This window comes from Euprymna scolopes, chromosome 43 (assembly GCF_053919585.1).
Source record: "Euprymna scolopes isolate OS-2025 chromosome 43, ASM5391958v1, whole genome shotgun sequence".
Taxonomy (NCBI): domain Eukaryota; kingdom Metazoa; phylum Mollusca; class Cephalopoda; order Sepiida; family Sepiolidae; genus Euprymna; species Euprymna scolopes.
Genome location: NC_136524.1, coordinates 23,122,312 through 23,138,462, shown reverse-complemented (window position 1 = coordinate 23,138,462; position 16,151 = coordinate 23,122,312). Strand labels below are relative to the sequence as shown.

At 31.9% G+C, this 16,151-nt stretch overlaps 1 protein-coding gene across 2 annotated transcripts in view; it reads left to right on the top strand.

The window, feature by feature from the left end:
• Window positions 1-16,151, top strand: part of LOC145268237 (ubiquitin-like protein 3) — a 59,244-nt gene that overhangs the window by 31,271 nt on the left and 11,822 nt on the right. For both annotated transcript variants that reach the window (XM_080123564.1, XM_080123563.1), the window contains exons 2-3: window positions 8,563-8,671; window positions 11,770-11,856. In XM_080123564.1, the coding sequence (XP_079979690.1) occupies window positions 8,563-8,671; window positions 11,770-11,856 (196 nt within the window). The remainder of the gene's footprint in view (window positions 1-8,562; window positions 8,672-11,769; window positions 11,857-16,151) is intronic.

Genomic DNA, 16,151 nt, shown 5'->3' with positions numbered 1-16,151 from the left:
ATAAATATTAATGCATTTAACTGTAAATGCAGTAAATAAAGTCCTATATTATCTCTATATAAAGTTAGGTAAGTGAATGTTTATATACTTGAATGTATAACATTCACTCCTAAACTAATTAATCAGTCATAAATTTTGAAACTCATCTGCTAGGCGTAAGTGGTGCTTTATCATTTTACAAAGTTTGCTGCTTAAAATCCTTTAAACACTGATTTTAAATATTTCATTCGTAAATTTGTAAACATTAAATTTTTTCCACGTTCATGTAGATTAACATTTTGCTAATTTTGATACCAACTTGTCTTTTAAATGTGTTGGCAAAAAAGAAAAATGAATTTGCCTTTTCACTCATAAATTAGAAATAGATCGCAACTTGTTGAAAATTAAAACCTTCCCACTAAAGAAGGAAACACTTTGAATACGAATGTTAAGTGTTTGTTTCCGGAAATAAAACCATATTGCAAGACAGAACTATTCGCTATATTAAAATCAAAATGATCATTTAAATTAAAATAAACATTTTTTTTTTTTAAATTTTTGTCCTTTTTCAAAACCAAGTTGCCAATTAGTTTACCTTGAAACTTTATATTTCATAAACATAAGCACTATACAAAGAAGATGGTGCTTCTATTGTGTGCAGTTGCATTAACACTATCTGTGCCTAAATCTAAATGCAGAATCCATGAACAAAGCTTCTTTCCTAGACCCGCTCGCCTGTGGAGCATTGTTTCACATCTGATTACAATATGGTAGCCTTCAAGTCCAATGTAAAGAAGTTCTTGTTGAGCTTTCCCCTTAAATAATCCAAATTCTGCTCAATCTATGGCATTAACGATTACGACTCTATCACCTTACATTCATTAACTCTTATCCTCTAATGGCTTTCGGGCCTTGATAAGTGGTGCCTCAAGCAGAACAAAAACTTAAAATAGGGTGTTTTAACTTAACCGTTAGTAATGAACTCAACTTTCACATTTATTTGTGTGTGTGGGTTTTTTTTTTTTTTGTTTTTTTTTTTTAACTGTTTAGTTATTATATTGATATTTTAATCTTCTTAGGTACAAAAGCCCAAATCCTTAAAAAGACCCATATAAAATGCAACAACCGTATTGCTAATGGTTTTATGCCTTTGCTATGACAATGAAATACTAACATCAAATGAAATAATACATTTAATGCAATGTGATAAAAGAAGAATGAAATGAAATTTTTTAAAAATATTTGTAAATTTCTCATTTCTTCCCTTTTTCTTATAAATTTTAATATTTAAATTCCTGTTGATATATTTGTATTCTTCTCACATAATCTTTCTAAAAGTGTACATCTTCTGATGAAAAGAAAGAAAATATCCTTCATCAGAGCTCATATGAATACTCATTTAAAATTACACCAAAAAGAGAAAGAAAATAAAGCTTTTTTTTTTTTCTTTTAAGAAAATACAGGAGAAAAAAATATAGTGAGTTATGAAATATATATATATATATATATATATATATATATATATATATATATTGCAATTAAGCTACACAGAATTTTCCACATTTCAACCTAGCCTGACAAGTCAGACTGAGAATGAAACACGGAAAATTGTGTAACGTAATTGTCATATTTTCATAACTTGCTACATGGCTCTACTTGTGTATTGAGCACTGCTAAAGTAAACACTGAAAATTGATACATAAAATATATAAAATAAAATATGCATCAAAGTGCGTTTGAAAGTCAAATCACAATGTAATATTAGGAAAATAAACAAATATTTTACTTGTCTGAAATTTTGGAGCTAAATTCCCTCCTCAGTATGTATGTTTTCTTTTTTCTTCTTGTCAAGTTGTAAAGCTGGAGAAAGAAAAGTCTGTAAAGAGCCGCATGCTGTATCTCGTCGGTTGTATTTTGAAATGTTGGAACAGTGTGTAGGCAATGTGAGAATAACGTCAAGGGTGTGTGTTCCATATAGAAAAATACTTTTCTTTCTCCAAGTTTACAACATGGCAAGAAAGAAGAAAAGAAAAAAACTGAGAATGGAGTTTAGCTCAGAAATATATTTATTATAAATCTCAGACAAGTAAAATATTTGTTTATTTTCCTAATATTACGTTGTGATTTGGCTTTCAAGCGCACTTGATGCATATTTTATTTTATTCAAATTAAATCAACATTTTTTATATGGAACTCACACCCTTGACATAAAGTATCTTTTATTACATTTTATGTGGATACATAAAATAATAATATATTTATATATACACACACACACACACACACACACACACACACACACACACACACACACACACACACACACACACACACAGGCTGTCAAATTAAAATGCATAATACTAAGTTCTAGTTGATGTGTTGTTGAACACTGTTGCTTCTATATGTGTCCTATTATTTAATCATGAATAAATTTTACTTCACTCACACTTCAACATGGTTGGTTGGTTTGGTGGCCACATCGTTCTAGGCGTTCAGGCAAAAGTTTTGTCTTATGTCTAAGGGTTTTGAATCATGTGACTGGCAAAGCAATCACTCTTCGCTGATTTTCGGTAAAAAGGCAGTATTTGTACCTATTTTCTATGCCTCCCCACAGGACAGTTAGACACCAGGGTCGTTTTTTAACGTGGAGAAAAGGTACAAAAATAAAAAAAATTGTCTTGGTCGTGAAAGACTGATCTTCTACCGAAACTGAACAAGAAATGGAAGTGCAGCATCTGAAGAACAGATACTACACTTTGATCTTGACCAAAAGGCCAAGATTTGTAGATAAGAATTTAATATATAGTGGTAGTAGCGGGAGAGGGGGGGGATCAAAACGACAGTAGGCAATTTAGGTGGAGAGGGATTTAAAAAAAAAAAAAAAAAAAAAAAATAGTAGGCAGGCAGGCTCGAACCCGTAATGCGAAGGAAGAAAAAAAAAAAAAGTAACGTCTTAGCCAATGCATTCATGGTGCAAGCAGAAGTCAAGAGTGTTAAAATTAAGCATAGTCAATCCAACGGAGACGATGATTTACAAAAATGTTGACTAGAAAAAAAAAAAAGACCCTCTCCTTGTACAAAACTACTCAGTTGAGGCTGAAGGAATTAATGTTTTTGGCCAATTTTTCAATATTTATCGTCTGTCACATTTCAAAATGATAGCCATCTTATCAGGATCCGTCGCCTCTGAAAGTTTTAGTGAAACATACATACATTTAAACACAGGTGAGATTTCTAGATTATTTTTTGTTTAAACTTTTTTTTTTTTTTTTACTTGTAAAATATAGAACTTCACATTTGTGATTATTTCAACATTGCCTCTTTATCACATGCACACATATATGTAATATGCAAATAAATGCACATTGCTTTTATTATTATAGAATGGAGGATTGGAATTGGCATTTATATCTATATTAATGAAATTACTTTGTGTATTCCTTTTCCTACTATCTGAAAATGAGTTTGTAAACTTTCCAAATTTAAAAGGAATTTGGATAGGGCTATACAGGCAAATTTACCTTAAGTTGACATTTGGAAAGTAAATATTTTTGTTTACTAGCCAAATAGGAAAGTTACTATCCAAACATTATTTCACTCTGTCATAAATAAAGCAATTACCAGTAAAGTTTCATTTTATTTTATAATTTTTTGATACATATTTATGGGCGGAAACTCAGAAATTTCCGGAACAATTACATTCAGTTGTATTGTTACCTGACAAACAAATATCACTGAATAATTCAATCAAATGAGAAAGGCAAATTTGAAGATCTCGTCAGTTTCAATACTAGTTACTGAACTTGAAACAACTACCTCATAAAAACATTACATTCATTTCAATTTTTAGTTGGTAAATTTTCAAAGGTTTTATCTAGCTAATAAACTTACTGACAAAAATGTTTAGTTTTTTTTTTTTTCAATGATATTTGTTCATTTCCATATTTTCAGAAAAACTGGCTATCAAAGTTTTTCAAACTTCTACCACATGATCCTGATTACTTTCATTTCAGTTTCAAGTTGTTCAATTAACCAATATAAAATGTTTACTTACTTATAAAAAACATACACCTGTTTTATGTTGAAGAATTAGTTTTTCTGAATTTAATAAAGAAAAGTGAAAAGAAAGAAAAGACTTAAATTTCATTTTTGTTATATAAAAAAAATAAAGTACAATATTTTTTAATTAATAAAAAAATGTTTATTTGCAAAAAAAATAAACGGCATTATGCGCTTCAAAAAGTTATATTTAGAAATATGTACATGAAACATTTATCTTCTGTTTTTGTATCTTGTTGGAAATAAATAAAGCAAAATGCTCTGTTGTTAATATTACGTTTCATCTTTTCTCTTCTTGGTTAGTGAATAAAATTCTTCTAGGCTAAGGCAATTTTTATTTTTGTCCCAAAACTTTTCTTAAATGCTAGTTATTGTCCTCAGATTCCTGCCTACTACAACTTTTTTTTTTTTTTTTTTTTTTTCTCTCAACATACACCTACAGACAGTTATTTGTGTATGTTTTTATGCCTGACTAAAAGTAAAAAATGAATACTGACACGGTTGAAATTTTCTTTATCGGCATTGCCCTGGATGAATAATATTTAAAATTTAGAAAAATTTATCCATTCTCTGGGGATCAACTGGGCTAGTTTTTGTCAAGGTGGTCAGTCTTTTGGTGTTAAGTACTGATTTAGAAAGAAAATGCTGAATCATTGCTGAAGAAATCTGTTATATACGGGAGTTTTCTGTGTATGTCCAACTTAAGAGTAATGGGCTGAGCCAACAAGAGAGGGAGGTTTAAAACAGGGGGAGAGACAGATGCAGATAGAAAGAGGTACAGATAGCAGTTTTAATATAAATATGGGTGCAAGTCCAGTTCACCCTAAATAAATAAAAAATACAGAAATCTTTGCTATATGTACCCGTTATGGAAGTTAAGTGTTGTATTCCGAAAATTTTGTGAATTGATCAAGTAGCTTATTTTTATAAAGAAAATCATTTTTAAACTATTTTAATTGATTAATGTGAAATTATTTAGCATTATAAGGCTAATTTCACAAGTTTCAATTGAGTTATCCACTTATTTTTTATTTATTTTTTCAAGATGGCGATACAAGATAATCCCTTTTTGCTTACTCATAAATTTGATTTTTTAAATTTTTTTATTTAAAAGAAATTACTTGTTCAATTTACATGATATTTGGAATATGTTTTTGTTCCGTAACAAATACATACATCATAAAGATTTTCTTATATTTTTTGTTTTTTAATTAGGTTAAATTATAAACAAAAACTGAAATGTTACACTTTTGCCCCAGGCAATACCAGATAGCCCTGCTAGTATATGTATTATACGGCATAAAAGAACTGATGTTTCATTCTTTAAGTATCACATAAAAGATTATGTCAATCTGATGATGTATTTTAGAACTAATCTTTTTTTGTAGTAGGTCAAGTTATAATGACATGTCTGTTGCTAACCACACCTGCGTGTTGCTCATAACGGATAGCTCATTACTATTATATTTTGTTTACTAGAACCTCCAGGCCTAGAAAGTTTATTGCTTAAATGTTGATATGAATAAATGAAAATAATTATTTAAATATTTAGACCTTTCATTCTTCACCAAGATATTTCTTGCTTAATTTTATAAGATGAAGAAAATCTATTTAAAAAAAGAAATTCATTTTGTTTCTTTGTTATATTGTCTTTCAGTTATTTCATGAATCTAACCAATAATTGCTTCTAGTGACCCCAGATGGATTCAAAGTAAAATTCTAATGCCTTCAGATTCTGTGAAAAATTTGACCTTGTTTTGAAACCTATTTGAATACTGTTAACATATCGATTTCTATACCACATATAGACTAAACCTTTTGACCTCAATATTATTAGTATGGATCAAGTAAAATATTATTTATATGAATAAAATTGAAAGTAAAACATATTTCCTATTTATGAATTAAAAGTAAAATTATTTATGTAAAAGAAACATACGTTGATGCACTATATAATATAACTAATATGGTTTTCTTTACATTTAAAATGCTTAGTTGCAAAAACATTTTTATGCCTGCTTTTCATTTTGATTAAAATGAAAGTGTAGTATCTGTTTACAAAATCACCGTCATTTGATTTTCATTTATCTCCTTTGAAAAATTCACAATATGGGCAGACATACAAAGTTATCGTTATTTTCTTGTCTGAGCTTCAATCTATTGTCCTATCGCCTTGCCAAACTTTCGCAAAACACACTTGTCCACAGTTTCTCCCATTTTCTATCTGCACCTAAATCTAAATGCAAATTTCATGAATAAAGCTTATTTCTTAGAACTGCCCGCCTGTGGAACTCTGTTCCTCTATCTGCTTTCCAGCTGACTGCAATATGGTCATTTTCAAGTCCAATGTAAACAAGTTCTCGTTCATTCTCCCTAAATAATCTATTTTTCCTCATTTCTACCACTAACTACTACTACGCTGTTGTCTTGGTGATTACACTCATTCACTTTCAAGCCGTGATAAGTGGTGACTCCCATGAAAAAAAAAAATCCATTTCTGAGTATGGTGGATAGCTAAGCAAAGGTTTTTAGGTTTAAAAACATTAAACACAGATCAATGTATCAGCATTAAAGTTTATAGCATGTAGGAAGTTATCGACTAAGCCTTCGGGAAAATGTCAAGAATAAAGTATTGTTCTGTTTCATCTCTGAAGACTGTCCTGCTAACTTCTTTTTTCTGAGGTGGGGGTGGAAGTTATTGTTTTTGTTTTCTTATGAAAATTGCTTGAGACGAGGCATGAAGCTACTAAATGTAAAGGAGCTAACAAGAACAAAAAATGATTATTGCAAATAAGGGTCTACTTCACAAGATTTCCAGCTACGGTATAACTGGAAATGTTTTCTCAATCATTAAATCATTTCTCTTAGATAGGCTCATAAGAGTAGTGGTAGATGGACAAAAATCGGAGGCCTGCAATATAAATGCTGGAGTCCCTCAGGGGTCAATCTCTTCCTGATCTACATCAATGACCTCTCTAAACACATACTTAAATCATTCGTTGACATCTATGCTGATGACACGACCATCTACGGCAACACATCAAAGGCTGTAAATGACAAAGTTCTCTCTGATTCTCTCTCCACTGATCTCGAGCGCGTGGTTCAGTAGGGGAAGATGTAGCTGGTTACCTTTAATGCATCCAAAACCAAACTCCTATCCTTACATCATCAACGCTCTGATCCCCATCTGGCATCAATTGTGATGGATGGCTCTCGTCTGGGTGAGGCCCCGTGTTTTGACAAGCTTCTGGTTTTGACCTTTACTCCTGATCTGAAATGGAACACGTACATCAAGTCTGTTGCCAAGGTCGCTGGAAAGATGGTGGGATCCTTCTACCACTCCAGAAGATATCTCACTACTGATGCAATTCTCTATCTATATAAAAGCCAAGTACGTCCAAGGATGGAATACTGTTGCCATATCTGGGCAGGAGCTGCTAAAAACCAGCCTCTCCTGCCTTGACAGAGTACAAAATAGACTTCGTGGTTTAGTGGGGGATGCCCTTTTCTCTACCCTGCAACCTCTCTCCCACAGAAGAGACGTTGCGAGCCTATCCTTGTTTTATCGTTATTTTCATGGCAGGTGCTCGTCTGAACTCCAATCTCTGGTCCCCCCTCGCCAATCTTTCACGAAAAACACCAGTCTAGCTGAATCCACTGTGAAAAATTTCCCCTACTCTATATCTGTGCCTGAATCAAAACGTGGATTCCATGAACAAGGCTTCTTTCTTAGAACTGCACGCCTGTGGAACTCTGTTCCGTCTGCCTTCTTCCCACCTGACTACAACTTGGATGTCTTCAAGTCGAACGTTAACAAATTCCTAATGAACCGCCCCCTTAAGTAAACACTTCATCAAATCTCGACACTAACGTAATGTACTTGCAATAACCCTTATCCCTGAGTGGCTTCCGGGACTTGATAAGTGGTGATCACTGAGTAAAAAAAAAAAAAAAAAAAAAAAACAGGAGATGCCTATTGATCTTAATCTTGAAAAGATCAATGCTGTAGGTAGGAAAACAATGAACAGGAAGAGTTCTACAGTCTTACAGTCCTTGGAAAGGAAATACTCGAATAGGAAGTTGCATTAAAATGAGATGTTAAGACAGCGAATTTATGGAGACTTCTAGACCAACGAATAAGTTGGAACAAAGGAAGCAGAGAATAGATGAGACAATTCTGAGGAACGTGCAATTATAGTATTTGTAGAAAAGACGAACAACATCAAATTAGATGTATTTTTGCAGTTTATCAAGAACCTTCAAATGGGACATTATTGCTTGAGGTACTCCTGCCAGGGATTGCAGATGAGTCAAATCTAGAACTTTTACAATTCAGAGTGCTCCCTTTTTAGGGAACTGAATTCCTTAAATTCCATGGGAAGAGAAAAGTAGATATTACCTCTGCATTTGGAGATTTTTTTTTTTTTTCATATATATTATTTTTTTATTATCTATATTTTTTATTCAAATGATTTTATCAAGTGATTTTATTTATTTAACTTTTTTTTTTTTTTTTGTCTATAGATCACCATAAGGCTTATATTAGTCAGTGGAAAAACACAAGAATTTATATTCTCTCCAAATGATTCTGCTGCTGATATTACAGAATACGTCTATACTCATTGGCCAGAAGGTAAGTTTCTTGCAATGATTTTTCTTTTATCTTGTGTTAAATCATCAATTGGCTCTAACAGCTTGCAAAGTTCTCTACTTGAAACATTGATTTAAAACTAGCAAGCTGCCCAGTGTTGCCTGGTCATAAGATACGTTCAATTATGATATTTTAATTCATACAGATTACGTATTTATTATTATTATAGAGACAATTCTCTATCGATTATTATATTGAACCTAATATATAGTAGTGAGATCAAAACTAAAAAAATATAACTTGGGTACCATCAGCTAGAATTGAAACTGAAACGTGTAACTCTCCACTCCTATTTCTTAGCCTCTGAGCTATGCCCTATACGCATATATATATATATATATATTCACCTGTTATCCCTTCTTAAAAAATGAAATTACCCAATCATTGAAAACAAGATTATGGCAAACAAGCCCAGATGGTCTACAGTTGTATAATTATATATAAATAAACATTTCAATCTTATTGTAAACACAAAACAAAATCTTTGTTTATTTATCATATAAACTTTAATATTTTGATACAGAAAGGTAAAAAAATAAAATCAGAATTCCCTCTTACAAATAAATTTTTTTTTCTTTTTTTAAATCTGTATATTGTACATACCCATGATGAAATGAAAATATCATATTCCAAAAATCATGTCTTGATCAAGTAGTTTTATTTTTAAATAAGAAAATCAAATTTTATGAGTATCTGAGAAGTGACGGTTTTACCTGTCCTTGGGGGGGGGTCTCAAAGAAAAAAGATGACTCAGTAGTTCATATTTACTAGATTTATGTAATAATCCCATTAATCCCTTTCTTTATGAAATAAAATTTTCTGTATGATTTTTGGAATATATTTTCGTTTTGTCACAGGGGAAATTCTGGACAAGAACCACTCTATTTTTTATTTGTTTATTTTTTTTCTACTGGTAATTTAGATATAGGTCAGAACTTGTTGAAAATAAAGTCATTTCCACTGCTAAAGAAAGGAAAAGTTGACAAGATCACTTGTGAATCTAGTATGTTCAGCAACAGTCAAACTAGTGAATTTATATTTTGGAAGTATTTATTTTAGAATAGTGGGTTTAAAGTCATGATTGTGCTAATTAGTAACACATAACTACTAGAGAGGGAATTAATTAGCAACATACTCCTGTCTGGATGGCGCAAGCATATCTATTGGCAACTGAAAATGTGGGCAATAATTATCTCGCTAACACTATAAGCCATATAGCTTTTCCTCATTGACTAATGAACGGCTGATGTCCTATGCAGTTCTAGGAAGTTTACTGTCCCAGGCCGTTGCTTCCCATCTTTCGGGTGAAGTAAATTTATTGCTTACTGTCTGAGATCTACCTACTGGGAAATGCCAATGGGGCTGTTCACATATTTTTTTTAGTAGCTCTGAGTGCTCCTCCTTTTTAAAGGGGTGCTGTTTTGACTCCCCCCCCCATCCTCTGACCTTGTGTTACATCTTCCTGCGGTGGGAAGGAAACGGATAACACTATCAGGGAGGACTTGGCTTGACATGCTCATTTCAACAGTGGAACCGTAATTCATTAATCATCTCGTGTAGTCTTTCTCGGAACTGCGGTACATGTGCCACCATGATTTGAGAGGTTATGCAGGCCAGTGAAAGAAACTGGTTCAACCTGACTAGGTGAATGCCGTTATTACAACAGCATAACTGTTTTGTTTATTTAATTTCATTTTTTTTTTTTTTTTTTTTTCATCTGGTCATAATTCCAAACAGAAAATAATGTGTAACAACAGTTGTACTAACGTAGAGAGAAATATTATGTAGATTTTAAATTACATTGTTACTAATCCTCTTGGTGGCTTACTGTCTACCTGTCAAACGCTATCATTATCCTATGTAGGCTTTGATAAGCAGTAACCCCTTTGTTCAAACAAATGCATTTTAAAAAAACTTTAGATGATGGAAGAGTATTTCTGGTATAGATAAGGATGCTAAAAACATTTTCTTTTAATTTCACAAAGTTATCCTGTAGAATTCTTTTCAACTGATTTAAATAACATTGACTCTGCCAAATCTATATTTTATTAATTTGGTGCAATTTAAAAATTTCATTTTAAAAATGGAAACCTGCTTTTGAAAATCTTTATTCGTATAACAATAACAACCTATGCACTCAATAACTTGATTCCATCCGCCAGCAAGCGTATAAATGCCTCGCTTGTAAAAATTCTTTAGGTTTTGATCTAACTCTCGTTCAATCTCATCTCGTGATGTTAACCCAAGATCATCTAAAGGGTTTAGAAATCCTCAAAATAATCTGAAGGAGCTAGGTCAGGAGAATATGCAGGATGGAGCAAGATTTCTTGACTAAATCTTAATAGATCGTTGGTTATTAATACTGTGTGAGGCTGAGCATTATGATGGAAGATGACTCCCTTTCTGTTGACTATAGAAGGTGGGGTTTTTTTTTTGGGGGGGGGGCAACATAGTTGAGAATATTGCTGAAAAAATGTGAATGATGCTTTAATAATTTGAAAGAAAGTTATAAGTTTAAAATTCCTCTTCTATAAATGGGCAAAAAACTTTGTACCAACTTGATAATTCTACTTGATGAGTAAAGTACAGAATTTTTCAATCAGTGTAAAGTGAATTCCAATCAATTTCATTGATTACAAATTTTACCCAATATTAATTTCCATGATTACAAATTCTACCCAATACTAATTTATTTAATGATATAAACTTAAAGAAATGCACTGTTCATTACAGATGGAAAATTCAAAATGTCTATATTTGCTAACATTGTCTATATCTACTTGTATGTTTACCCCTCCCCGCAAAAAAATTTACTTTCAGTAGTTTGTTTTATGTATTTTTTTTTTTTCCTTTCATTAAAATCTTTGAGAATCAAAAATAAATACATTTTTCTTTAGTGTTGGACAAAACAGTAAATGAAACTATAGAACATAACAAAACATCACAAAAGCTGTTTATGTAAATAATAAATTTTACTTAAATTTTATATTTTAATCAATTATATATTTTTCTTTAGTAGCAATAAGTAAAACTATAGATATATACATTTTAAATAATTATTTTAAATTGTTCACTTTCAGAATGGTCAGATGAGCTTTTGCCATCAACTAATATCTTGAGGCTGATTTACCAAGGTCGATTTCTGCATGGAAATGTTACACTTGGTGGTAAGCAAATATGATATCCATTCTTGTTTTAATATTATAAAAAATGCATATGACATTAATGATAAATGAGTGCATATGTTTTATTTGATGTTTCTGTATGTGTGAGATATTGAAGTAAGCAGCAGGAGCTATTTAAGTTGTAAACATTACCATATATGCATTTATTTTGAGTGTATCTGTAACCTTTCTTCTGCAGAGGTGATGCTGCTAGTTTCAGCTTTTTTATAAATACTATTATGGCCTTTTTTTTTTTTTTTTTTTTTTTTTTTTTTTTTTTTTCATATAATTGCTTTTATTTCAGCTCTTTTGACTTGGTGTAGTGGTCTCCATCAATTTGCTGTTGTGATACTTTATTGTAATACCACTTCCTATTCCAGTAGCTTTTCAAGAATGGCAGGCTTGGGAATGTTTTTTGCCTACCTATTAGTGTTGGGACAATTAATCTTCATTGGAAAATGGAAAAATCGGAACTTGTAAGGATATCAGAATTGGAAAAATTTGTACCTATTTTCCAATGCCAAAAATGTTTTAGTTTTTTTTTTTTATTCTGTTAAAATTAAATCTTCACCTGTTAATAGTAATGATAAAATGAATATTTGATTTTTAACTCATAGTAAAATTAAACTCTATAAACCATCCCTTACAAGTGTATTTTTACGCTTGAAAAATATTTGCTTATCTAATGCGTTTTTATGATAATTGGAGGGGTAAAAATAACTGCTTTATAGTTAAATTAGGGGGTGGGTAGATCAAAACAACCCTGTTTTTAAAAAAAAAACAAAAAAACCTTGACCTGGTTTTTGGAGGTGTAAAAGAAAAAAAAAAAAGTTTTAGTAGAAAGGTAGGCTTGAACCCCAAACCTTGGAGGTGGAAAGGAAATGAAAAAAGACAAAAAAAACCTGCGACCTAACCATCTCGACCACGACAATAGATGAATAGATAAGTGTGTTAAATTGACGTTTATAAAGCGAAATTAACAGGTGCGAGAATGTTAAGTCGCGTGATGTTTGACTTACTTTTGCGCTGGAAGCCAGTTTGTTTTCCTCGCCATGTGGCGATCAAAAAATATCTCCAAAATAGCTTGTAAAAGTCGGGTAAATTAAAGATAGCCGCGACACGAGTTCCTTAGTCGTAGATATTATTATTTAGACAACATATAAAATGTTTTAAGGAGCAAGCCAACCGAGAATCACGGCCAAAAAATCTTTTTGCAGACATACACAAAAAGCGAACACATACATAGACACACACATTTTTGCTTTTATATATATATATATATATATATATAATCAGTATTGGGAATTGTATCAGAACTGTAAATTTAGTAAAGAATCTATAATTGTTACAGAATCGGAAAAATATTGGAAGTAGCCTTGGTCTTTGTTCTGGGGTAGTTAACAATGCTATATCCATGGAAAATATGGCTTCATCTGACTTGTATAATGCCAGACATTTCTACCTTCAAGCAGAAAGGACACTTATAGTTTAACCGCGCGCAGTGAACCCTAGAACTCTTTCACCTTATAATTGTGACCCCTTAAATCGGACCACAACAGCTCTTTTCAAGACTAAGATCAATAGTCATCTTCTATCTTTACAATAATCATCTTTCATTTTTGTTAGCTCCTTATACAAAGTGGTTTCACACTTTGTCTGGAGTGATTTCTATAAAAAAAAATTAACTTTATATTTCCTTCATGGCATTTCTTACCTATGATTGCTGTGTTTTATTTTCACTTTTTTTTTATTTTCTTCCAAACTTTTTATATATATATATATATATATATATATGTGAAAATTTTTCGTGGATAAATTCACATATGTAAAAAAAATTTGCCTTTGCATTTATTTTAAAATCATGTCTTATGCTCCTTCTTTCTTTCATTCTGAATTATCTTGGAAATATGGCTCCTCCCTCCAACATTTACAAGCCACATCTATTTTTTTCAACAAAATGAAATTACTCTCAAAGTCTTTACATGATACTTTGATTTTATACAAAGATTTTTAATCAAATCGATTTGTGGCATCCTCAGAATGAGCAACAATAAAAAGAACAGTTTCACTTAACTTTTCTTTTTTTTTTTTTTTGCTAACTCTTTATTCTGTTTTGCATAAGATCAGTTGAAGCTGAGTAGTTTAGTGTTCCTTTTAGGGATCAATATGGATTTGAGACACCCCTAGAATAAGCAACAATCAAAAAGACATATGTTGCCTTAATGCTGAATTTTTTTTTTTTTTTTTCTAAAGAGGTTTTATTTACAAAAGGTTTTTACTAATAGGCTCAAATAATTTTAGATACAAACATTTCTTATTATAAACACAAGCTTGAAATTTATATAATAAATAAATGGTTTTATTTACAAGCATGTTTTGTTATGAGCAACATTTAATTTTAAAAAAACCCTAATGCTCTGATCCCCATCTAGCATCAATTGAAATGAATGGCTCTCATCTTGAGGAGGCTCCATGTTTTGATAATTACTCCTGATATGAAATCGACCACGTACATCAAATCTGTTGCCAAGGTCGCTGGGAAAATGGTGGGATCCTTCTATTGATCCAGTATATATCTCACTGCTGATGCAATTCTCTACCTATATAAGAGCCAGGTACGTCCAAGGATGGAGTACTGTTGCCACATCAGGCAGGAGCTGCTAGAAAGACCTTATCCTACCTTGACAGAGCTCAAAATAGACTTTGTAGTTTAATGGGGGAATGCCCTTTTCTCTTCCCTGCAACCTCTTTCTCACAGAAGAGATGTTGCGAACCTGTTTCTGCTTTATCGTTATTTTCATGGCAAGTATTCATCTGAGCTCCAATCTATCGTCCCCCCTCGCCAAACTTTCATGAGAAACACTTGTCTAGCTGAAAACACTATCAATAATTTCCCCCACTCTTTATCCGTACTTAAACCTAATTGTAGATTCCATGAACAAAGCTTTTTTTTCTTAGAACTACGCACCTGTGAAACTCTTCCATTTGCCTGCTTTCCGGCTGACTATAATATGGCCGTCTTCAAGGCCAAAGTAAACAAAGTCTTGATGAGCCGTTCTCTTTAAGTAATCCAATTTACCAAATTTCCACTAACAATTACGTCACTGCCCCATTGACCACTGTATACTTATTAACCCTTATCCTCGAGTGGCCTCTGGGCCTTGATAAGTGGTGGCTCGTTTGTAAAGAAAAAAGAAAAAAAAATGTAAACATTGGAGATTATATATATATATATAAAAAAAAACATATATAATAGTTTTGTTTACAAAATATTTTATTTAAGCAAAATGTATAAAGAGAACAAGTATAAAAAAGTTAAATTAAAGGATGCTGTGCAAAGATATTTTTCAAAAAATACATTTTTTAAAAAAATATTACATTCTCCATTCAAAAACTCTTTCATTTATCAAACAATAAAACAGTCAAACGTAAAAAATTAATGTTAAGAAAAAAAATCCTTTTGATTTTTGTTCATTTTGTTAATAACTAGTGTGACCCAATCCCAGCATTGTTTCTGTGATCTTCTCTTCTGGCCATGTCGTCATCTCTCAAATTGGCGGCCGCTGAGAGGGTGTACACATGTTCTCATGTATACAAAAAAAATTATAACGCCCTCAAAAGATAACATCAACACATTTTGTGGATGTCGGTTGGGCTCTGGGCGCATGTATGACACCATCGCAGGAAAAGTTTGTCCAGGTTTCTTTGTCGTTGGTTGACATCAGCTCCTCCTGATTCCTTAGAACACTCTTGACTTGGTTTGTCACAACCTGTGTTTAACTGTCAAACTCACAACTGTTCTCAACACAGTCCAACTCGTAATTGTTCTCCACTATTGCAAACCTATGACTGTCTCTAATTGTCATGACCTGTTGCAAAATTCATGACCACACTTAAAACTGCTCATAAATCAACTCTTTTCATGTCCAGTTTTTTTATTCATGCCACATTGATCAACAATCCTAATTCAGCTTCCTTTTGCGCTCCTTTGCGAACAACTTCCTATACCTTTGTCCTACTGATAAACCCATTTCCCCTTCCTTTTTTAAAAGTTTTTCTCTTACTCCCCCACTTCCTAACATTTGTGAGCGGAAAAACGCTGATAGTATAACATCTCAATTCCATTTGATCTCCCATTTTTAAATTATTTTCATAACGTTTTAAATTGTTAATGGTAGAAATTGCCCTAAATTCTTGACAAAAAGTTGAAGAGCTATTATTCAAAACAAGGTATTATAAGAAGGCTAACTGGGAAACCATCAGAGATCATATCAAAGATTCCCCCATGGGAAAATCTT